This window comes from Miniopterus schreibersii (genome assembly GCF_964146895.1).
Source record: "Miniopterus schreibersii genome assembly, chromosome: 10".
NCBI classification, from domain to species: domain Eukaryota; kingdom Metazoa; phylum Chordata; class Mammalia; order Chiroptera; family Miniopteridae; genus Miniopterus; species Miniopterus schreibersii.
This window is the reverse complement of record NC_138110.1, coordinates 36,583,581-36,608,295: the sequence shown is the minus strand read 5'-3', so window position 1 is coordinate 36,608,295 and position 24,715 is coordinate 36,583,581. Positions and strand designations below refer to the sequence as shown.

At 38.4% G+C, this 24,715-nt stretch overlaps 1 protein-coding gene across 1 annotated transcript in view; it reads left to right on the top strand.

Moving 5' to 3' along the window:
• TAF4B (TATA-box binding protein associated factor 4b) overlaps positions 1-18,076 on the top strand; it is a 100,205-nt gene extending 82,129 nt beyond the window's left edge. Inside the window, exons 14-15 of the mRNA XM_081150037.1 lie at positions 47-157; positions 16,270-18,076. Coding sequence (XP_081006163.1) covers positions 47-157; positions 16,270-16,437 — 279 coding nt within the window. The 3' untranslated portion in view covers positions 16,438-18,076. The remainder of the gene's footprint in view (positions 1-46; positions 158-16,269) is intronic.
• Positions 18,077-24,715: the final 6,639 nt, after the last annotated feature.

Genomic DNA, 24,715 nt, shown 5'->3' with positions numbered 1-24,715 from the left:
TATGTGTAAACATTGCTTTTTTTCTCTCTTTTATTTCATCTCCTAGTTACAACAGCTGGAGCTCGCACAGATACAGCAAAGAGATGCTAACCTCACAGCCCTTGCTGCTATTGGACCAAGGAAGAAGAGACCACTGGAGTCTGGGTCTGGAAGTGAGGTAGTGATAAAATGTTTATTTTATTTTTCATGTCAAAAAAGCAAGCCAAAAGGAAGCAAAGACATGCAAATAATTTACCCTACCTGTATGCCCTTGCTGCCAAATGCTTATGAAAATTCTCCTTTGCCTGCTTTATAATATCTTAATTTTTGTCAGGTTTTTAAGGTATTGCCTTGAACTTTACTCCTACTCATTACTCATTTTATACTTCTTCCTATATTCCATCTCTAGTCATACTGAATCTCACTATCTCAATTTTTTTATTTCTGTGCATTCTTTCTAGTGTTCTTATGTAATCCTCTCCTCTGTTTATCTAAATCCAGCTTGTCTATTAAGGTCGAATCTGTTGTCTTATTTCTTCCATGAACCCTGACTATTCTTTCCCACACTGACTTGTTTTCTGTGTTTGCATGGCATTAATTGTTCTCTCTTCCTTCTATGCATGTTTTTTATTTTGTAAGGCTTGAAACCTTGAGCAAGACTATAATCCTATTTTTTTATATTCCCCACAGAACTATGCATATACACTCAATAAATATTGTTAATTGTGTAACACCCAGAAATGCTTACTGTACTTACATCTTTAGAACAATAATTTGATATAACGTTAGGTTTTCAGATTGATCATCAGGTCTGAGATAGAGGTACAATAAGAGGCCTGAGTTAGGGTCAGCAATAAAGAGCCACGGCTTATCTGTTCTGCTCTGTTAAAATTTAAATGTCCTCCCCAGCATTGACCCTTACCATTGACAGTTCCTAAATGAATGATAATCATCTTCATAGAGAAAGGATTTTAAAAATCTAGTTGTTTTCATTATAAATGTAATGAATGCAGTGTGTTCACATGCAAAAGAAATTAACAGTATAAAGATATTTGATCCCGGCCAGACATGGCTCAGTGGTTGAGCGTCAGCCTAGGATCCAGGAGATCGCGGTTCGATTCCTGGTCAGGGCACATGCCTGGGTTGTGGGCTCGATCCCCAGTGAGGGATGTGCAGGAGGCAGCCGATCAATAACTCTCTCATCATTGATGTTTCTATCTCTCTCTCCCCCTCTCCCTTCCTCTCTCTGAAATCAATAAAAATATATATATATATTAAAAAAATTTGAAAAACTAAGGTTTTATTCCTCACAGATGTCCAGTCTCTCCCCTGCCCAATCAGGTGTAACCATTGTTAAGGTTTTCACATAGCCTTATAATGTGGGCACGTATCACAAATCCACATGTTTGATTTTCTTTTTACTTAAATGTGATCTAACTATACCTGTTGTTCTGCTCTTGAGATTTCCCTCCTTAGGTTAAAAGAAAAAACTAATATAAATTTTAATAGTCATGTATGGCTAGTAACTACTATATTAATGCAGCAGGACTTCTGTATTGAGGTATATCTATTTACGGCTGTTTGTGTATTACTACTACATTTTTTATTTTATTTTTTACTATCTTAACCTTTTTAAGATGTACAGTCAGTGTGTTAGTCATATTCACATTGTTGTGCATCGTATCTCCAGAACTTTTTCATCCTGCTGAACTACTCCCCGTTTCCCCCTTCCCCAGCCCCTAGTAACCACAATTCTACTTTGATTCTATGAATTTGACCACTTAGATGCCTCATGTAATTGGAACCGTACAGTATTTTTCTGTGTGTTTTGGTTCATTTCACTTAGCATAATGTCCCCAAGATTCCAATTTTTAATATGGTGTATTTAAAAATATGGTAAAACTAGGCTAGTAGAGAGTTTTTTATGTTTCTACTTCTCTGGCACAGGATGACCCACTGCCCTTTATTTTTGTTCTATTTGTATATAAGTGTGTGTAAATGTTATTAAAACTGGGGCATGCTATTTCATCATTAAGCATATTCTGTAAATATGGCCTGGTTAGCATATTATTTTCTTTTGTGGCAAGAATAGTTATTTATAATTTTTTTCATTTACACACTTGTTATATTTATAATATTTTAACTCCTTTGAGAAAGAGCTACAGGGATGTCTTAAATTCCTGTCCTACCTTTCTATATGGTAGCATTCATTATTCAACAAATTCTGTTAAATGTTTGCTTGTGGGCAAGCATCGTAGCATGTTGAATAAGTACATACTTGTTGGACTCGGATAAATCTGAGTTTTGTTCTTCACTCTCAAGTTTTGTAACCTTTGGCAAGTTCTTTAAACCCCATGCCTCAATGATTTCCATCTAGAAAATAGGTATAATACCTGCCTTATAATGTTTTAAGGACTGGGTTATGTAAAGTACTTAATTAGTTCCTGGCCTAAAAGTACAGGCTTAATAAATTGGCATTGTTGTCATCATAGTAATAGTACCATTATTTTAGCTTTTAATAGTATTTTATAAGTAGCATTAATGATCCAGAGTGAATTTGAAATGTTATCCATTACTCTCTCCAGAGCTTCGCTTCTTAGTCTTATTTGAGTTTGTCACAAATTTTAGAAACATTAAACATTTTCTAGTCTATAATACAGAGTTTTATGTATTTTCATTGATTATATGTTTGAATCTGAGAAAGCCCATTAGGTAAGGGATGTGGGGGTGGGAGAGAGAAATGTACTGTTTCAAAACTGATAAAAGTCAGTTTATATGATTTATCAGCATCAAAATGAAAAGTTATTTTCAAGTTTCCAACTCAGCTGTGTTCTAACTTGGATGTAAATATATTGAATTTTCTATTTGTTTGGTGCTTCTGTTTTGAGAATTTAGGCATATGTATTTTCCCCTGTATTTTCTGGACTTTAGGCTTAGAGAGTTGTCACACACTTTTAGTGAATTATTCAGCAGCCGGTACTTTAAGTAATGCCACCCTGAATTGAAAACATCCATTTTTTTTTAATGAGCTGGTGACATTTTTAGTCAACCTTCATTTTGAAATTAGCAGGAACCTACTATCTTTTTTGTTAATTGATTTTAGAGAAAGAGACCGAGAAACATCGATTTGTTGTTCCACTTGCTTATGCATTTATTGGTCAATTCTTGTATGTGCCCCGAATGGAGATCAAACCTGAAACCTTAGTGTGTCGGGACAATGCTCTAACCAACTGAGGTACCTGGCCAGGGCCTTATTAATTTTTTTCTTCATGGTGCTTTAACTTTAAAGGCAGTTTTCTTTAAAAATATGGGAACTGGAGAGAACTCCGTTGTGCACTTTTTCAGTGTTCATTGAGAGTATTGCTAAAGGAAAGAAAGAAAAGAATGCTGCTAATTTATTTGTCCCTTCAATAACAAGTCAGGATTGTTGAAAGACCTTTATTTAATTGTTTCATTCCCTCACAAATAACACAAAAATTATGTGTGAAACCATGTATATTTTTAATATCCTAGACCTTGGAAACTGAGGCTTTACTTTTTGTTTGCTTCTTTCTTTATAGATGAGAAACTGAAATCTTATCTTTTTAATTTAAATTTTCTGGAATAAGCATATAATCCCAGAGGAGAGTGAGGTAGCGTTTAGTTCTTTGAAGAGTAGCTCTTTAGTTCAAATGTAAGTTTTTTTCTTACTAATGGGATATTTTTCAGTTTGGAAGGTTGAATAGAGTGATGGTGGTTTAAAATTGTAAAATTCAGAAAATACGCTTAGTACCTTAGCATTCATAGATTACCACTTTTTGTATGTAGTAAATCAGCAATAATAAATTTGGAGAAATTAGTTTTAGACCTTCATCCTTTAGCATTTTTTTCTGTTATGGAAAACACAGCAAAACTGCCTCTTATCCTTAAAAAGACTTTTCTGTTTATACAATTTATATATTATACTGGCGTCTTACAGAACTACATTTGATACCATCAGAAGTCTTGGCAAAGTTGAATAGCATCAGCTACTGTCTCCTTGTGTTATCCTGGCAAAAAACAATAAGTACCAATTACTTATATAACCAAATATTTATACAGCCTGTTGGCTTTGGCGAAAGAAAATAGTTAAAATTTACTACTTGGGAGTACTTGAATTTGTCCCGAGTTTACTGCTGTGGTTTGAAGTTAATATATAGATAGTTTTTAAATGAATATAGGCTATACAAATATTTAGAATAAATTAGAACCTTAGAGTATTTACATGTATGTTTGTATATGTATATTGCTTAGGTGATGTGTTTGGGGTCCTTTGGAATGTTAAGACATTAACTTCACTTCCTGTATTAATTTTAGATTCTTGGATTAGCAGTCTTTTTTCCTATTAGCAATACTTTCAATAGTTCCTGTTACTTAATAATGATTAAATATTCATAACAATGTTTCTTTTCTTTTTTATCTTCACCTGGGGATATGTTTATTAATGAGAGAGAGAAAGAGAGAGAGAGAGAGACAAAAGATATTTGTCTCTTTTTCTGGTTGATACAGTGGGTGATTCTTCATTCCTAAAAGTGCATAAGTCATTTAACTAAAAGGCTATTGACATAAAAGGGCACAGCTTTAATCTTCATGTCCTTGAGGGGCACAGGCAGTACCATTCTTTACCTCTGTTCTCTTTTGCCAGGCTACAGGGAAACCATAATTACAGCTGACTTAGAGATTTAAACAGATTTATTGTCATCTAACACTTTCTGTAAATATCTTGTAGATTCATTAGGATTTAGAGCATGTTATTATTTTAGATAAAGAAGCTGCTCCTTATATTTTGTAATACATTTTTCACATTTTACTTTGTTCACACTTTCATAAACGAATCTGCCTTTTTAATTAATGACTTAAACATAAATCTAAATTTTGGTTGGGTCTTTTACATTTTCGAGAGACTTAAAGGTTGACTCTTTGTCAGCCATCTCCAGGGACTTCCTGTGAAATATGTTGAATTGTACATTATGGGTTTAGCTTTTCTTCTTCTCAAATGTTAGTAAAGGAGTGAAAACAACATAAATACACTAAAGTAAAGAAGAGGGGAGAAAGCAGCAATAAGAGTGTTCAGTAGTTGAAATTGACTTAGATTAGAGACTAGGGGCATTCTTTCTGGGGGGAAAAGTAGCCAAGAGAGAAGGTCTCAAATAAAGGACACAGGTGGTATGGTGGATTTGTATTGCATCAGAATATCTAAGCTGGAGCTTTGCTTCCCAGAATTCCTTTTCTCTCATATCTCCTGGTTAGTATCAGCCATGAGGCATTTTGATTTTGAAAGGCAGAAGTGAAGCTGCAGCCATATTCTTCTTATTCTTGGGAGGTCAGTGTGGAGACACTGAGTGCTATGGCAGCTTACAAATGTTGGCATGGGAACAGCAGGGCTCCTCTGCTCCACCCAGATCCTCTCGTTTGGTTTCTCCTAACTCTGGGCCAGGACCTGCACAGTCAACAGCTGAACATAAACTGTTTAACCAGGTTCCTGATTACATAGGGCCTAATCTGTGTAATAGTGCCATACTCTGTATCATCCCTAGTGTTGTCTGATCAAATGCTGGCTGATACAGATTGTACCGTAGTAGCTGCAGAGAACCAGCACCTTAATGATGGGTTCATGAATTAGTTCTGGGTTTTCCACAAGTGTTTCTCTGGTGTCATTAGATTTAAAGTCATTAATGACTTTGTTTCTAGTAACAGGGGACACTGGTGATCCATGGAATGTACTGGCAAAACAGTTACTTATCACTGTGGACACTAGTAATCAAATGCCCATAGAAGGGAAGGCTTTGGGAAACAGTATTTACTACCACAGAACACTTTAGTGAAAATAAAAATAATGGTATAGATTGGTCCCTTCATTGTACGCTGAAGAGCTTAGGGAAAGAAAAGGCTTTAGATTCTGAATTCTGTGATTGTCCTGAAAGAAACCCTACATCTTGTAGCCAAAGCAGAGATTTCTGAAAACCAAACCCAAAGTCTAATCCTGCAAGTAGCTGAATTACAATGCAAGTTGAATTTCTAGACTTGTAAAGTCTCTTCTATTAAAGTTATGACACTGGGAAAGAATGCAAAACTGAAATTTGGGGTGGGAATATGGGCAGTTTCCAGTGAAGCTGGGAACCTTGAACTCCTCAATTCTGCCTAGCCACCTTTTCCAGTCCTTCTACCTCTGTCTGAGGCAGCTTAGTCTCCTGAGGAATCAGTAATGACCTCCCTTAAGTAGTTGCCCTGCAAGAGACTACTGATCTTCCTCAGGACCCATCCTCACCACCTCTCATTTCTTCTATACCTATAACCAGACTCAAGTTCCAACAGCCCCCAGAGGATGAGGTACTAAATGTTACTACCCATGAGGAGGTATGATACATACTAAAAGAATTTCATGATTCTTCCTGCATTTACCTGGAGTATGGTGTGGAAATGGATCCTAAGGGTTTGGGATCAGAGTTGAAGGAATATAAAGTTGGATCAGGCTGAATTTACGGATATGGGCTCACTAAGCAGAGAGTCCAGATTGAAGGTATTATTAGGTATTACAGTGGTGCCTCGGTTTTCGAACGTCTCTGTTGATGAACATTTTGGTGTATGAACGCCATAAACCTGGAATTCAATACTTTGGTTTTTGAACACGCCTTGGAAGTCAAACGTGCCCCATGGCTTCTGCTGAGTGCAAGATCCTGAGGCCTAGCTGTTGACTGTTGATCCTCAGTTTTTGAATGTTTCAGAATTCTAATGGTCTTCCTGAACAGATTACATTCAAAAACTGAGGTACTACTATATTATTAGAGAGCTAGGAGTGGCTCTAACAGTTTGCTTGGTTGGTTGACTGAAAACTACATTAAAAGATGGCCTAAATTAAGTAAAGCTGTGATAGATGTTAGAACTTTATTTGTATACTGTAGGGGATGTTACTCAAAGGCTCAGGGAGATTGGAATGCTAGAATGGGTTTTTCATTAAAAAACGCACAAAACTTGATTACACATGTCCCCTGGGAAGGTCCAGAAGACATTCATGAGATACACATTCATGAGGGGAGCCTCAGCATCCTTAAGAGCTCTGTTGACTATTCTCTTTAAGCTAGTAGTAATGATAGGCGTTGTTACCATCAAACTAGGATCCTAAATTCAGCAGAAGTGATAGAATCTCAGGTGGCAAAGACAGGTGGCACTTAATTGCTAAAGACTAACTAGGTGTAATTACTGTAATGGTCAGTAAACCCAAAGCACTAATATCACAATAATCTGAGTTGCAGGGATCTTTGGCATTAGCCAGTTGATCATAGTATCCCTATAATTGTGGGCAACCCATTACCTCATCATTGATTTGTATAAACAGAAGAGCTCTAGACCTGGGGAACAGTAGTGTGAAATGGATGACCTTAGTAAAGAGTTATAACCCTTCAATCAGTCCCTGGACTTAAGCCAGTTCACAAACCCAGAGACCTTTGAATGAAGAGAAAGCCAGGTCCTCTTAAGGAAAGACCCTGCCATACAACCAAAAATTTATATTGTGAATCTCCTTGGAGCCTATCCCCAAAAGATATATAGCCATTTACTAGTGTGACTGGGCTTTGGGGAAGGGAAAATTATTAGACTTTTTAGGGATTGCTGAACACTGACTGAACCTAATGAATTATAGGAGACCCAAAACACTAGTTTTCTATCAGTCAATGGAGTTTTGGCTTAGGTCCATCTCACAGTGGGCCCAATATGGTTATTTCTGTATTTCTGGAATGCATAATTAGAATAGACATATTTAACAACTACCAGAGTTCTCACCTTGGTTCACTGACTGTGGAAGTGAGAGACAACCAAATTGAAGCCACTAGAATGTCATTTACCTACCAAAATAGGAAATTGTTACCTTGAGGGGGAACTGCAACCTTTTGATTGCAGAGCCACCATTAAGGATTTGAAAGATGCCGAAGTAGTGATTCCTACCACATCCCCATTCAGCTCACCTCTTTGGCAGTAAAGAAGATGGATCTCAGAGAATGATGATTGGTTATCATAAACTTAATCTGATATTAAGTTCAGTTGCAATTATTGTTCCAGCTGTGGTTTTGTTGCTGGAGCAAATCAGTGCAACTCCTGGTATTTGGTATGCAGATATTCATCTGGCATATGCCTTTTTTCTCTATACTTATTAGTAAAGACTGTCAGAATTATTTTGCTCTCAACTGGCAGGCTCAGCAATAATACCTTCACTAACCTATCTCTAAATCAAGCCTTATGTGATAATCTGGATAGCCTCTCCCTTCCACAAGCCATTTATACTAACCTACATTTTGATACCATGCGTATTGGAGCTTGTGAACTAGAAGTACCAACTCCTATAGACATTTGGTAAGGTGCATACACCAGGGGGTGAGAATCCTACCCGCCCCAATTCAGGGACCTGCCATCTTGGTGACCTTGCCAGAAGTCCAGTGGTTTGGAGCATTCTGAGATAACCTTTCAAAGGTAAAAGACAACTTGCTGTATCTGTCTTCTGCCATCACAAAGAAAAGAACACATTTGGGTTTTAAAAGCAACATTTACCTCATTTGATCTGAAATGGCAACTGTCCCCCTTTCTACAAGCCTAACTCTGCTGTATTGTCCTAATCAGAGCTCCAAAGCCTGCCCTTTTCTCTTTCATCTAGTGTCTGGAGTCTATTTTGTCTTCTTCCTCTATTTTATTTCCAGTGAGTCTTTGACCGTCAACTCTTCCCTTTCACCTAAACCTTTTGATTCCTCAGACTAATAATTTATTTAAACATTCCTCTCATGATGCCATAATATGAACTTTTACATTTAAAATGTTTATTTTCATCAGTATAATAGGATTATTGTAGAAAACTTAGAAAAGGAAATTAAAGTTATCTATATCCTATCACATTTTTACAAAATTCGTAGTGTAGTAATATTTTTGTTAACCTACTTTTTTACTTAGTGATATAAGGTGGATATCTTACCCATGTCATCAGATGTTCTACATATTTCATTGGCATGCTATAATTTATCCATCTCCTTCATTGGACATGTTTTAGTTTCCAATATACTGTTGTGTGGTGGCAGCTTCATGGCGATGAGTAGGTGAGATAGTTGTTGGAGGGCTGAGTAATGCTTGGGAACAAGCCATCAATAGACTTGACCTTTATATTTTTCTTCCAGATTTATTTGGCTTAAAGCTAAGAATGACAGAAGGATCTTAATTTAAATGCTCCAAATCCCATAATATGGCTCATTTTCACTGTTTGTTCATTCTTATAAGTGATATTATTGAGCACTAGACACTTGATCGTATTACAAACATTGATTGGATACCAACTAAGTGCCAAACACTGTATAAAATATTCAGAGGTACAAAATCCTTCCCTTCTGGTGAGTGAGAAAGTTAGAGGTAGTTGCATTGCACTGAATACCTGTGATGCTATATAGAGTCAACTACAGAGTACTGAAGTGCACAGGAGTTGCACCTCATCTGGACTTGGAGTAAGTTGGTGTTTGTAACATTGGGGAAACATGCTACTTGTGTTGAGTCTTAAAGAACTTAGGCGATGTGATACAAGGATAGGACAGAGAGATTGGAGGAGTTCTGAGAGAGAATTACTGTCAGGAGCAAAGAAGAAACAAATATTCTGTGGCATGATCAACAGTTTGAGACCAGGAAGAAAGGAATGAGAGAGATGAGACTGTGGGGAGAAGCTTTGATATGCTCATGGATGACTGTGTATGTCTTCCTTGGATTTTTGGAATTGGTCCTGTAGGAGATTTTTGCTATTGGAGTATTTTAAGCAGGAAAACAAATATTATCAGATTATTTATTGTTTTAGAAATATTCTCATTGCAGTGTGAGTAATATTAATACTGGTAATAGGGAGGTTTCTTACCTTTAAGTAAGAAAGAAAAGGAGAAAAGGGAGGAATATGATTTGAGACATGTTGAATTTATGATGCATCCCATTGGAGACTTCACTAGGAAATTGAACAGTGAGATCTGGAATTTAAGAAAGCATTCTTTTGGATAAAGATGAAGGTGTTCATTAACATAGGGCAACCAGTATTATCTTTCTTGCTCTCTTAATTACACAATAGTGTAGCCCTTAAGTACATTTCATATGAGTCTATTTTGACATATTACTTTTATAAAAGACTTAGAAGTGACAAAATTCTAGAGCAGAAATTAGCATGCAGGGTTGTCAGTGTTCTGAAATAACGCAAAAAGAATAAAGTGATAAAGGCAAATCTGTTGCTTCAAAAGTTCTGCTTGTTGACCAGCAGAGGGCAGTCAGATTCAAAGCTCAGTATTTTCTGCTCTGTGCTGTCATTCAGTCCTAGAAACCCGGTCTTTGGAATACAGGTTTTTAGTGTTCTTGTTACACAAGGCCAGGCAGCCAGGGTACTTTTTATTTATCCTTGCTTCCAAGACTTAGAAGATGTTTGACTTTTGTTTTGAAGCCATATCTTCATTTCACCCTCTTCATTTCACCCTCTATCTTCATTTCACTCCCTAGTCCCATGTCTAGTTCTTGTGAATTCTTCTGTAAAGTTTAAGACTTGAGTTGTCCTGTAAGAGCTGCCCTGGTAATATGGTGTTAGAGTAAAATCAGGTAGGGAGTCTGAGAAATGTAATGTAGCTTTGCTGCTCTCTATTAAAAATTACATTTTTGTTCCTAGTTAACTATTAAGATTCAGGGACACATTTCTGTTTTCTTAGTCCTATGATTCAGGGAATAGAGTGGAAGAAGTGGATGTTAGCTTCTAGAGACAGTATTGATAAGCTTGGGTGGTTATCAAGTTTCTCCACTGTTTGATGGGAGGAGCTTATGAAAAACTCCTGTCCCAGGATATGTCCTTCATTTGCCTGCCACATGTCTGAAATGCCCGTTAGTCTACTTTTTAGCTTTAGGCATTCAAAACTCCACTAAATTTAAAAATTTCACTGGGACGGACAAGGCAAGTGTGGCAGGACAAATTAGTTCTTTAAATTAGCTAGGACTTAAGAGAATAGAACATGGGCAGGAAAGTTTAATTAGTTTTAACTAGGGGATGGAAGGAAAGGCCTGGAACTAGGATTACACTCTTTCCTGTTTATAAGCCTTCCATGCCTCCCAGTTGACTAATGAATTAATTTATTATAGTAAGGGTCAGCATTTATAGAGTATATACTGCATGCCAGGCATTGCTCTCATTTAATTTTCAAGCCAACCATATGAGATAATTACTGTTACTATCTGTATTTTGCAGATTAGGAAACTGAGGTGCAGAGAAGTTAAATAATTTGTGTGAGATTGCTTATGGAGGCACAGCTAGTGTTTACCACTCTTCAGTCCTCCTGTATATCTTATGCTGCCTAAAATATTTCCTTGCCCATTGTAGATGCCCAGTAACCCAGATAACTTTTGAATTAAATTAACACATGGGCTAGCATGAAGCTAAGTTGCCTTAGATGATGGTGGATCTTAGAAACAGAGGCCCATATGAAGTCACTGAGAACCTCAGCAGGATTCCTGAAGCCCCTGGGCTCATACAGATGTGATTTCTGCTTCTCAGTTAGTACAGCAGTAATATAAGGAAATGTGGAAAAAATAAGTTTAAAAGCTTCTAAAGGTTTTACTTCACAGAACCTACTCTATTAAGTTGAGGGAATAAAATTTGGATATAATTAGAGCAAAAGAGTACCTCAGAAGTTTGGTTATAAAAATAAGTAACTTTGTTTAGTGATACAATTGAACAAATCAATGAAGGCTAACTTAATTGACCTGTCAGTGTTAGAATATGTTAACATTTAGGTTTGATGACACTTCTGGGAACATCTGTTGTGCACTTGGTAAGTGAATTATGTATTTTCATCTTCCGTTTTACCCTCTTTTCATCCAGATGAAGAATCTGGATTAAGGAATATCCTCATGTAGAAAGTCAATTGGGAAAGCCCTCTATTTCAGAAATAAATAGTACATTGTCACACAAGCCTTTTCTTCTCACACATTCTGGTCTCTTAACTACATTAGTGTTCGTTGGCATTAACAGTGTAGTGTGCCCAGAAATCAGTCCCAAGTAGCTTTGGGGAAAGAACTTGGTGGGGTGGAAGAAAATTAAAACTGACGATGAAAGGGCAAGTTTGAGTGTTTATGACTTTAAGTTACCTGTGCACCCTCTACCCTCTTACCATGGTCATTTGAGAGGTAGCTGATTATTCTGCCAGGTCGTTGTGAAAATGACAAGTCGGATTATGGACTTTCCCAGATCATAAGCACAGGAATAAAATGCTCTGCATTTGTATCCAGGTTCAAGAAAGGTTGACTTTCTAAGTCGGTCACTATTTGGGGGAAGAGAACGCTATCACCTTTGTAAAGTTGTGAATTATGAAAGACATTTCTGTTGCATTACTGAATGTCCCTTGGGGTTGATTTCATTTATAACATTGCCTCAGGCCTTCTCCTGCATCCTGTTGGAATGACCTCCTTTTCAACCCTGTGCTGGCAGCTGTAATATGGCTCTGTCCCCTGGATCCTTCAGGCTTGTCACATGACAGGCATGAACTGTGACCCCTTTGTTCCTTACCCAGATCATTAGGTCTTTGTAAATTTTTCCTGCTTAACAATTTTGCCTTGTTTTCTTTTCTCCTCTTCCCTCTTTGCTCCCCTTTTTATTTCCTGCCTAGCCAAGGTTGTTTTCTGTAGTGCTTTATTTTTTTTATTGAAGTATGTAACATGAATGCAGAAAAGTACACAAATCATAGACTCACTGAATTTTCGCAGCAAATATCCTCCCATGCATACAGTACTCCGATCAAGAAAGAGAACATCACCAGAAAATCTTTCCTAGCCCTTCTAGTCCAGTCCTCTCCCTCAAGGGGAATCATTATCCTGACTTCTGTAGCTATGCCTGTTTTTAAACTACATCGAAATGGAATCAAACTGTCTATATTCCTCTGTGTCTGCATCCTTTCATTTAACACTTTTGTGATATCCCTGTTACTCAGTTTGTTATTGCTGTGTAGTATTCCATTTGTATGAATATTCCACAATTTATGTATTCTACTCTTACTGGACATTTGGATTGTTTCTAGTTTAGGGCTGTTATGAAGTGTAGTGCTAAACATTCTCATACATGTCTTTGGACGAACATAGGACATGTTTCTGGGTATTTACATAGAAATAGAATTGCCAAGACATAATGTATCCATCTAACTGTTTGATTTCAAAATTCATACAAAACACTGAACAACTGGTTTTAGGGAAACTCTTGGTGGGAAACATTTGTAAATATATATAGATTCAGCTTTAGCATAATATATCCAATTTTTGGCTGAGAAAATTGCCTCTACTTAAATGTACTATCATTTTAAACAGATAACTCCTGTATGCAACAAAATTGCTACTCAACTGCCCATGACACACTTTTTAAACTTTCTTCCTAATGTATACCTTTTAATCCAAAGCTGGTGGGTCCATTCTATGAAAATATTTTAATGGTGATAATTTATAAGAGTTCAGATTACATCTGAGTTGCACAACTTCTAAGTGGTAATGTTCGCGTGGAAGAGGGACATGCTGGTGCTTAGTGCTTTACTGCCACTCTTAGCTGAAATTATAGAGCTGACACGTTTGTACAAATTGTGTTCATTACCAAGAATCCTGCAAAAGTGATGCGAGACTGGCTGTGTGCTGTACGTAGGTGGGCTCCATTTATGCAGCCAGGCAGTTGTGCAGCCAAAGACGTCCTTTTTGTCTTTTCTTAAAATGTGGACTTTCCAAAATTTGTCCCATGGCTACTTTTGAGGAGGTTTAACCAAAGGAGTATAGAAATGTGATTGTGATATCATATCCCCCAAAACTGAATAGTATCTTTTAAGGAAATTTTATTTGACCATTAGATAAAGTGCCCCCCGGTCATTCTGTGAACATGCGTGAATTAAGTTGACTTGCTTTGACCATAGTGTTTTGGAGATCATAAAAAGGCCTTTCCTCCCCTCCATCCAAAAAAAAAAATGTAGAGGGAATAATTATAACTTGATTATTATAAAAGAATAGTAGTAGAACGAGAAGACCTGCTTCCTATGTTAGATAAGCATCTTTTCTTGTATAAGTGTTTTGGGTGGAGAAAGGAGGGTTCCCAGCCCTATCAAAATGTTTTTGAAATAAACTATGGTTAAAAAAAAAATTAAGAGAATCAAGGATTTTGTTTTTATAAAATTATCCTTTGTCTAGGAATTCCGTATTTATTTTTTTCTTCCAATCTTATTTTTTAAATAGTGGTATGTAGACATTGATATTTAGAAAACTGTCTTAATACAGGCATATTGGATTTAATTCATTTTTTAATTAAATATTGGGGTGCATTAGTTAATAAAATTATAGGTTTCAAGTATACAATTCTATGATACATCATCTTTATATTGTATTGTGTGCTCACCACCCAAGGTCAGATCTTCTTCCATCACCTTACATTTGACCCCCTTTACCTTTTACTACCCCCACCCCCTTCCCCTCTGGTAACCATCATACTGCTGTCTGTCTCTATGAGTTTTTGTTTGTTTTTCTTGTTTGTTCATTTGTTGCTTTCAGTTTTATATCCCACATATGAGTGAAATCATAAGGTCCTTGACTTTTTCTGTCTGACTTATTTCACTTAGCATGAATTTCTCAAGATCCTCTATGTTGCCACAAATGGTAGTATTTCATCCTTTCTTATGGCTGAGTAGTATTCCATTGTATATATATCACATCTTCTTTATCTAATCATCTATTGAGGAACAGTTAGAACTCATATTGGTTCTGCTTTAAACCACTACATTCAATTCAGGAAATAATTTGCTATTAATCTACATTCTTCTGTGTTCTCTACTAAGTCCTACATGTCATAGAAATGATAGTCCCTATCCTTAGAAGGCTTATGATCTAGTGGTTATAGGGTGGTGATGGTAGCCTATACTATAATGCTACATAAGGTAATTGCCACAGTGAAAATTCCTTGCAGGAAGAGGAGGGGCAAGTATACCCATTTAAAATGGGTCTTAAAAGATGAATAGATTGGCCTGGAGTGGCCTTTCGCTGATCTTTGCCTTTTGGCTGGAGTTAAGATGCTTTGTAAAGGAGCAATGGGAAATAAGGCTTGGGGGGAAGCCAGTGATGAGTTTATACCTGATGTGATAGATAATATAGCACAGTGACTGAGAGCACTTCATGTATTTATGTATGTATGTATGTATGTATTTATTTATTTATTTATTTATTTATTTATTATTTTTTAATCCTCACCCAAGGGTATGTTTTTATTGGTTTGAGAGAGAGAGGAAAAACATTGACATGAGAGAGAACATCAGTCGGTTGCCTCCTGTACTCATCCTGACCAGGGGATTGAACTTGCCAGCTTTTGATGTACAGGACAATACTCTAATCAGCTGAGCCCCTTGGCCAGGGCACGAGCACTCCCTTTAGATTAAATTAGAAATTGAGTCCCAGCTCAATATTGCTATGTCATCTAGAACAGGTTGCTTTTAATCTGTCTAAGCTTACTTTCCTCATTTGATAAATGAGACATTACTCATATAACTTGCTGCAATTCTATATAAAAGATAAGAGTTGATGTGTAGAAAGTGCTTAACAAGTGCTCAAGGAGCTACTCTGGACAATGGGGAGCCACTGAAGTTGACTCATTTTGACCATAGTGTTTTGGAGATCATAGAAAGAGCTTCCCTCCTCTCCGTCAAAACAAAACAAAAATATAGAGGGAATAATTATAATTTGATGGTTATAAAAGGATAGTGATGGAACCAGAAGATTTTTGAAACAGAGTGGTGGGATCTGAACCATGTAAGTCTTTTACTTTTATTTTTGTAATTGACATACAAAAGACTGCGCACATTTAAATTATACATTCTTATAGGTTTTTACATACACATACACTGTGAAGTCATCACCACAATCAAAATAGTTGACCATACCTATTATTCCCAAAAGTTTTGTCTAAGACCTTCAAAGAGGAAAGTCTGACCTGCAATGTGCAGCAAAGGATGTAGTGAGGTAGAACCTGGAAATAGAGAAATCAGTTAAGAGGCTGTGGCCATGGTCCAGGTGAGACAAAGAATGAAGGAGATCATGCACTAGCTGTGCTGGCAGTTGGGCACCCCCAAGAGACCAGGCTTCTGGAGGGCAGGGTTGAGCCTACATCATTATATTGTCTCCAGCAGTAACCCAGTGGCCAGAGGCTCTTACCTAATGAACTGACAAGCGTCCCTTGATGAAAGATTGTTTATTTTAAACTCGTTTCTCTCTTCTGTTTAGGGCTTAAAAGACAACCTTCCTTCTTCTGGGACACCCAGCCTGACAGCTACCAGGCAGTTGCTTCGTCCAAGAATCACTAGAGTCTGCCTCAGGGACTTGATATTCTGTATGGAACAGGAAAGGGAGATGAAGTATTCACGAGCACTATACCTTGCCCTTCTGAAGTGACCACTCCATCTCCATCCAGATCCTTGCTGTTTACTGCCAAAGAAGACTTAAAGAGCATCGTTGCATTGTCCTGAAATTTCAGTTTCTGGAAAATAATCACCAGTAGGGAAGACCATTGTTTACAGTTATAAACTTTTCTTAAATCTTACTTCTATATCCCATAGGGTTCTTAATGACCAGAATTCAACTTTGTCTTCTGAAAATTGGTCATGAAATATAGTTTACGCAGAAATAGGCATCTGCTTACCTGTACAATTAATCATAGCAAATTAAGACCCTGTTTGTTACTTACCTGCTTTATTTGCCAAACTGTTAACAGTTGAGGTGTCTTTCCCTAAGACAGCCTGGTTGAGGTGCAGGGGAAAGAGGAAGAGTCACTGCTTACCAAAGAAACTCTATTCCATCCTGTATGAGACCTGTCTCAAACTGTTTAGGTTTTCTGGGCTGGAATCAGAAGTTGCTTAGCTAATCATGATAGTCGCCTTCTGTAGCTGAAGGTGACAAGCCACAGAGTTAGGGCCTGTGGTGACTTTGGTCAGCTGAATCGCAGTGTTGTCAAAACTGAGACTAATGGGGATGGTTTGTGCCTGAGGTTGCTGTTCTCTGGTTCATGTCACCATATGCTGCATCTGAGACCAAGTTAGGGGACATCCTTGTTAGAGAAACCTTAGAATTGGAGTTACTGATATACCTCATTGAAAAATGGAAAACGGGGAAGTATCAGAAGGAATGATGGGGCGTTGCACTCAAACTGATGAGGGAGAGATGAAAATGGAATCATAAAACAGGAAATGCACTGCATATGCCTAAAGAGGGCAGTGGTGAAACTGGAACTCCAGTGCAACTGTACATGTTTTGTTAACAGAAAACAATTACAGCCCAACCAAAAAGGAAAATGTTACCAAACATTTCCAAATTATAGTATTTCAAAATGAAGTTCTTTGTTTTGTGTATTATTTTAAATCTCAAGGACAGTTTTGTAAAATCTTTTAGTCACCCTGTGTTTTAAGCATCTTGTTGGATTTTAAAAAATCCTAATGATGATTTAAAAATTGCTAACAATAGGGATTCTATTTTGGGTTCTATGCTCAAAAGATAATGTTAGCATCTCCTGGACTCTTGGCTCTACATATATTATGAGAAGCATGTTACATATATTCACCTGAGAAAGAAGCTGACGTTTTGTAAAGCAAACACTGTTTTGTTTTGTGTTTTTTAAATTCCACCTGTGTGGTGTGTAGCTGGTGACAAATGCTGTGGTTACAGTCACATAAAGAGAGAATAAATTCTCCAAGAAAGTTTTTAAAAATGGAAAAGTATGTTTCTTACAAAAAGAATTCCAGGAGGAAAACACCTCAAGTATGTTCTTCCCATTGGGACTGTTATGGCCATGCTCTATACTCTAGTAAGTTTTAAATTGGCCACTTTTTTTTTGTTTCAGCAAGTTATTATGTAAAATGTTATAAATTATGTATATGTTAAGAGTACTTTACGAAGAGATCTATACCTAAAGTTGTTTTTGTATATTTAAATGCTTAGCTTTATTTTTTGTAAAGTGCAGCATATTCTCATATTTGTGTATAATCTTATTGATCAGATGTTTAAAATTATTTCAAATACTTCATTAAAATAATTATTTTATTATAAGAATAACTTCGTTCAGTCTCTGCCTTTGAAAACCAGTGTCTTTAGCAGTCCTCTCTGAAGCTGGGGGCTGGGCCAGTGTATCTGCTAGGGAGTGGAGCTTTCTTGTCACCTATTGCTTTGGGGTGTCAGCTTTTGGGTTCCAGAGCCTCACTTCAGGTCCAGGTTTTACCATACCACTTTCTTCAAAATAGTTGTCCATTTGCTGTGCTGTTTGGCTCACAAAGAAAGTTTAGCATGTTCATTACAAAAGCTTTTCTTTGGCCATCAAGGTTTTTTTTGTCACAAAGGAATTCTTTTTCAAAGTTTATTTTTAATATACATTTTAAAACTTAATGTCTTGAAGCATATTTTATGCACAAAAGAATGAATGCAATATATCCAAGGTATTGTTCCTCTCAGTTTTTGCAAAATGGTGGCCTTGGGGTGGATTTGATCTATAAATGCATTTTCTGTGACTCACAGTGTTGACAATGTTTTAGTTTACAGAAATCTATTTCCAGTTCTGAAAAATGAGAACATCTGGAATAATCACTAGGTGTAGCCTGCCTTTTGTATGGCAGCGCATTAGAGCCCACCAGTGGCTGTCCAGTTTAGATATGGGGGCATATGTGTACCTGCCCTATCTCATTCCTTTGAGCATTGAAGTCTGTGACCCTCTGCCTTCAATATGTATCCTGACTGATGAACAGTACAAGGGGGAAATACCAGAAAGTCTCTGTTTACTTTTTTAAAGCAACTTTACTGAGGCATATTTTACATATAAAATTCATCCATTTCATCCGCTTTACTTTTAATGTGACTGATCGTCAAAAATGGTCTCCTGAACATCTGTAAGACCCTTCTTCTCTTAAAAAGAAGCTGTTTAACATTCTTTTAAAGCCTGTATTTCTTAAAAAATGCATTTGGAGTAAATTTTGTTTCATTAGCGTTTTGGCTAAACTTTACTTAGAATTAAGACCATTCATACTAGTTATGTCATGGTTACAGCAAAAGAACACAAGCAATGGTAGGGCATATTCTGTAGAAAAATAAGGAAGCAAGATTACAGGCCGATTAAGTTGACTATCTCTATGCCTAGTTGTACAAAGAACCAAGTGAGTGTTTATAAAACTTTGACCTCAACAAGACTCAGTGATATAAAAGTATAAAACGTCATATGTTTATACATGACCTGGTAGCCGTTTCCTATTTTGCTGTTTTTAGCATTATTTCCAGATAGTTTCACATGCCTCACCAGACTGAAACTTTTTTTTACATCTGGTATCAATATCTTTTCCTCTGACTTTTAACCATCTCTTAGTTTTTTCATATGCATTGCAATTGTGTTCATTGGTACAGTTGCTTTTCCACTGATGTTGTTCTACCTATTGGAAACTGGCCCTCGGGAGAACATTTTTGCCATGCTTTTCTGTAGGGGAATATTGAGAGTTCCGTGCTGTGCAAGTGTTCACCGACTAGGTGAGAGGAACAGAAAGATAACTACTGTGTTTAGAATTTGTAGACCTTGCACATTATTTGTGAGAAAATACTCCCAAAAAACTCATTTTAAGACTGTTGACTTTGTTGGTAAGCTACAATGAGAGCAATTTTTTAAATTTTTATTTTTTAATATGTCTGTTGATTTCAGAGAGAGGAAGGGAGAGGGAGAGAGCGAGATAGAAACATCAATGATGAGTGAGTCATTGATCAGCTGCCTCCTACACGCCCCCTACTGGGGATTGAGCCCGCAACCCAGGCATGTGCCCTGACTGGGAATCGAACCTCGATCTCCTGGGTCCTAGGTTGATGCTCAGCCCCTGAGCTATGCTGGCTGGGCAATGAGAGCAATTTTAATGGCAACTCTCCTTTAAAATAGAATGCCAGATTTACATCTTTCTCTTATTGTAGATGGCACTGAGGCAATATTGTCCTGGCTGCCCATCTCAGTCTTGCCTCTTACCGGCTGGGCACACAGCTAGACTGAATTTCTGAGTCTCCTTGTAGTTCAATGTGGCTGTGTGCCCAACGTCTGGCCAATGACATGTAGGCAGAAGTGATGTGTAACATTGCAGAGCTGGCTCGTGACATCCTCTTTAACCTGTTGTGTCAGATCTCATGTTCTCTTTCCCTTTCCACAGAGACCGCAGAGGGCTCCTGATGAAGATGGCAGAGCCACCATCTGGAAGGAGCCTTGGTCACTGAACTGTGGCTTGGAACAAAATTGCCTGCTAATCAAGAACACCCATTTGGGATACAAGTGAGAAGCATCTAATGTAAACCACTAACACAATATATGTTAGAGCAGTTAATATACATACAATAACCATATATATATTATATAACTATAGCAGCTAAATTAACTTATACAGATAGCTACTACTACTGTTATTTCTATTTTACTGATAAGGACTCTGGTGTGTTAAGAGATTTGCCAATTTACTGGAAGTCACAGAATGTAGAGGAGTTGGAATTTGAACCTAGGTCTGTACAACCCAGAGCCTGCATTCTAGAATCCATATAGGGGGTTTGTTGTGCTTGGTTTTTGTTCGTTTTTTTAATGCTTTGGAACTAATCTCTGTCCCATGTGACAGCACTTTAAATAGCTAAGGGTAGCTATCCATTTCCTTTCCTAGTATTCCCCTCTGTAGGCTGAACTAGAATCCACGATGTAGATTCCAGTTCTCAGTATTAATGAATTATTCTCTTGGTCATACTCTGCTATGCTAAAGGCCACATTAAAACAAGGTTCCTGCCTTAGCTGGTTTGGCTCAGTGGTTAGAGCGGCCTGTAGACTGAAGGGTCCAGGGTTCCATTCTGGCTGAGGGCACATACCTGGGTTGCAGGCTCAATCCAGGCCCTGGATCAGGGCACGTTCGGGAGGCAACCAATCAATGTGTCTCTCACATGGATGTTCCTCTCTCCCCCTCCCATTCTCCCACACTCTCTGAAAAGCGATGGAAAAAATATCCTCAGGTGAGCAGTAAAAACAAACAAACAAAAACCCATGGTTCCTCAATGGTGTCCCCTGTGTCACCCCCCTCCCCCGCCATGCCTGCTGACATCGGCGACAACTTTGAGGGCTCCATGCTGGCCCTAGGTGTTGACTTTGCCACTCATAGGGTAGCCAAGTTGCTGAAGCCAAAGAAAGTGAGCAAAATGGGGATTATTTTACTATCCACACATGCAGCAGCCTAAGGAACTAACGTGCTCAATTTAAATTTGGAGAAGATAACAAAGGCCTGGGTAACAGAAAATGAAAGAGCTTGTCCAGAGAGGTTAAAGAAGAACAGAGGCTGGGCCATTGGGTTGAAGGGGGTGAGCTCTACCTGCAAATGTTCTGTGAAGGCCAAGTGTGCAAGCAGACATTCTAGAGAGCCTGACACATCCACCAACAGTGCCACATGTGGGTGCAGCGTAATGCCGAATTATATTCTAGAATGAACAGGCTTTCATCTCTCCTGATGTAGTGATGGGGCCTGTGATCAGAGAGATGTCACACAGCCTGTACCAGAAACCATTTGGATTGTGGGGAAGCCTATAAGCTTCAATAAACCTGTCCAGTGACTGGGTGTGTGTGAACATGCTTCTTTCCCTTTGAGTGGTGAACATACAATGCACTCTACTGATAATGTATTATAGAATTGTACACTTAAAACCTATATAATTTTTTTTTAAAGATTTTTATTGATTTTTTTTTTTTTTTTTAGAGAGACATCAATGTGAGAATGTAACATCCATCGTGGCCCCTATTGGGGATCCAGCCCACAACCCAGGCATGTGCCCTGACTGGGAACCAAACCAGCAACTTTTTGGTTCATGGGATGTGCAACCAACTGAGCCACACTGGCCAGGGCAAAACCTATATAATTTTATTAACAATGTCACCCCAATAAATTTAATAAAATTTAAAACAAAAACAAAAAGTGGTTCCCTATGCTAAATGCAACCCATCAGATGGGACTGGAGAGATGGAGGCTAGCTGGACCATTTACTGCTTAAGTCAGAATTCAGTGCTGCTATGTTCAAAGTCAGATGGTGGTAATGTGAACTCTTGGTTAACTAATTGCCCCGGGTTTTAACTCTCGCTATTCAGAGAGTAGCGAAGGGACCGGGAGCATTGTCTTCACCCAGGAACTTGTTAGAAACGCAGGATATCAAGACCCATTCCACACCCAGGTGATTCCTGTGCTCTCTAAACTTTAAGAAGCACTTCTCTAACTGATCAATTAGATCAACCTAAAGGGAAAATACTGCTACATTCTGCTATGCTTCATTTTGTAGGTTTCGGCCTATTGTTCTAACCAGTCATGATCATTTCAATTTTGATTCTGTCACTTACTGGGGACATTTGAGTTCAAGTGACTAAATTAACTGTGCAGCTCATTGTCCCTCTCAGCCTGTGTCTCCCACAAATTTCACAAGCATGCCTTCTGGGTTCGTTCAGCTTGTTCATAGTGTGTTGAACAAGACAAAACCAGTTGTAAAACCATGAAGCATGTTGCTGGCCTCCAACATCAGTCTGTTAATTAGCAGATACCACTCTTTGGCCAAGTATGACTGTATCTAGCTGATAGTACTTTTGCAGAGTTCACAAAGCTTTCATGAGCAACTCCGGAGAACTCGCTCATTTACACACACCACAGCACATTAACAGTTATTTCAAGAAGAGCATGACAGTGGTTTAGAAGATCCCGTATGATATGAGCTAAATTGTGTGCCCCTCCCACCAGATTGATACATTGATGTCCTAACACTGTACCTCAGAATGTGACTGTATTTAGAGGCAGAGTCTTTAAAGCTGTAGGTAAGTTAAAATGAGGTCATTAGGACAGGCCCTAATTCAACATGACTAGTGTCCTTACAAGAAGAGATTAGGACACACATGGGTACAGAAGGAAGACTATGTGAGGACACAGCAAGAAGGCAGCCATCAACAAGCCAAGGAGAGAGGCCTCAAACACAACCCTGCTGACACCTTGATCTTGGACTTCTAGGCTCTAGAATTGTGAGATTATAAATAAATGTCTGTTGTTTAACACACACACTCATTTATGATAGTCTGTTATGGCAGCCACACAAACTACTACACCACCCCCTGCCTCTGCCATTGCTCTTTAGGAGAATTGGTCATCTGGCTCCGGCGAGGTGATCTGAGTTGGTACCTTACTGTCTGTGTGAGAAACTTGGGCATAAACTACATTGCATTTAAAATGTCTCAAGGGTGTTTGCTACAGTAAAATCCTGGGGGAAGTAAAGGATTGCCTCAAAGGGAAGAATCGCCTCTAGGGTCACAGGTATGGAGGAATGTCGGGGTGTCTGCATTCCCGGGGTTTAATCAGAGCTTACATGCAGGGGTGGGGAACCTTTTTTCTGCTAAGAGCCATTTGGATATTTATAACATCATTTGTGGGCCATACAAAATTACTAGCTTAAAAACTAGCCTGCTATATTTGGTCAAACATTTAATTAACTCACCCCTAATGTGATGGCTCAAACTGCTTCTCTTTGGTGAGGCCTTGGCAGGACCAGACCAAATATACGGCCCTCGGCCCTGACATTCCCCACCCCTGGCTTACAGGGAAAATCGGAATACAACTGGAAGAACAACAAAAATCCTTCACCAGCAGCACACACTCCAGCAGCCCTGTCATCTTGTCCCCTCCATGTCAGCATCCCTTTCAGCTCTAGCGCTCCTGATGGGACAGCCTCCACTGCTCTGTGCTCCTCCTGCTCTCTTCTGCTGCTGCTTTGGTTCCCTGTTCAGTGCCTCCTCACACATTTCTGCACCTAGACACAATTTTCTGTGTGTCCCATTCAAAACTCCTCAGAGAGAGTAGTTGGGTGTATTAAGTGCTCTTCCTTTTAGATCTCATAGGTGGCTGGCCAGCTGGTAGGTGGCTACTCCAGAGTCAGGTGCTGGTCCCTGGTGCACAGCAATGCCCCAGGTATAAAGCAGGACAGATCCTGTGTGAGGGAGCTCCCTTGGCAGTGTTGTTTAGAGGGAGGCATTAGCCTGGCAGACATGCTACACCCTTGCCACTCAAAGTATGGTCAGTGGACTGGCAGCATGGGCATCACCAGGAGCTTGTTCGATGCAGGGTCTTAGCCTTACCCCAGAGCTGCTCAGTCAGAATCTGCATTTTAACAAGGTACCCAGGGTATTTGTATGTGTGTCATAAATTTGAAAAACACTCTTTTACCAACACTCTCATTGATTTTTAGTAAATCTGGACTCTTCTATATATTAGATTTGCTTAAAAATGAATACTCTTGTGGGTCAGATCAGATCCAGGCTTAGGAATTTCAAAGTTGTACTGAACTTTGCCATATAATCAGGTTGCAGAAAGAGAAGTTTCAGCCCAGAGAGATTCAGTAGTTTGCCTGAGGGCACTGCACTAGAATGCATTTAATTATGCACAGTTTTCTAGGAACATTGGTAATATAAAAATATATTTTCTTATGCAACCTGGAAGTGCTGAGTCAGTGCAGATAAATTTAAGAACTAGGCCTAAATGTATTAAATCAGTGGACGAATTAGCTGGCTACATACATTATGGGCATTCAGAGGGGTTAGGGCAGTGGAGGGTTGGAGAGAAATTAGAAGGATTGCCAAAGAGAAGCAGCACCATTCCTCCAGCTAGTGGGACCAACC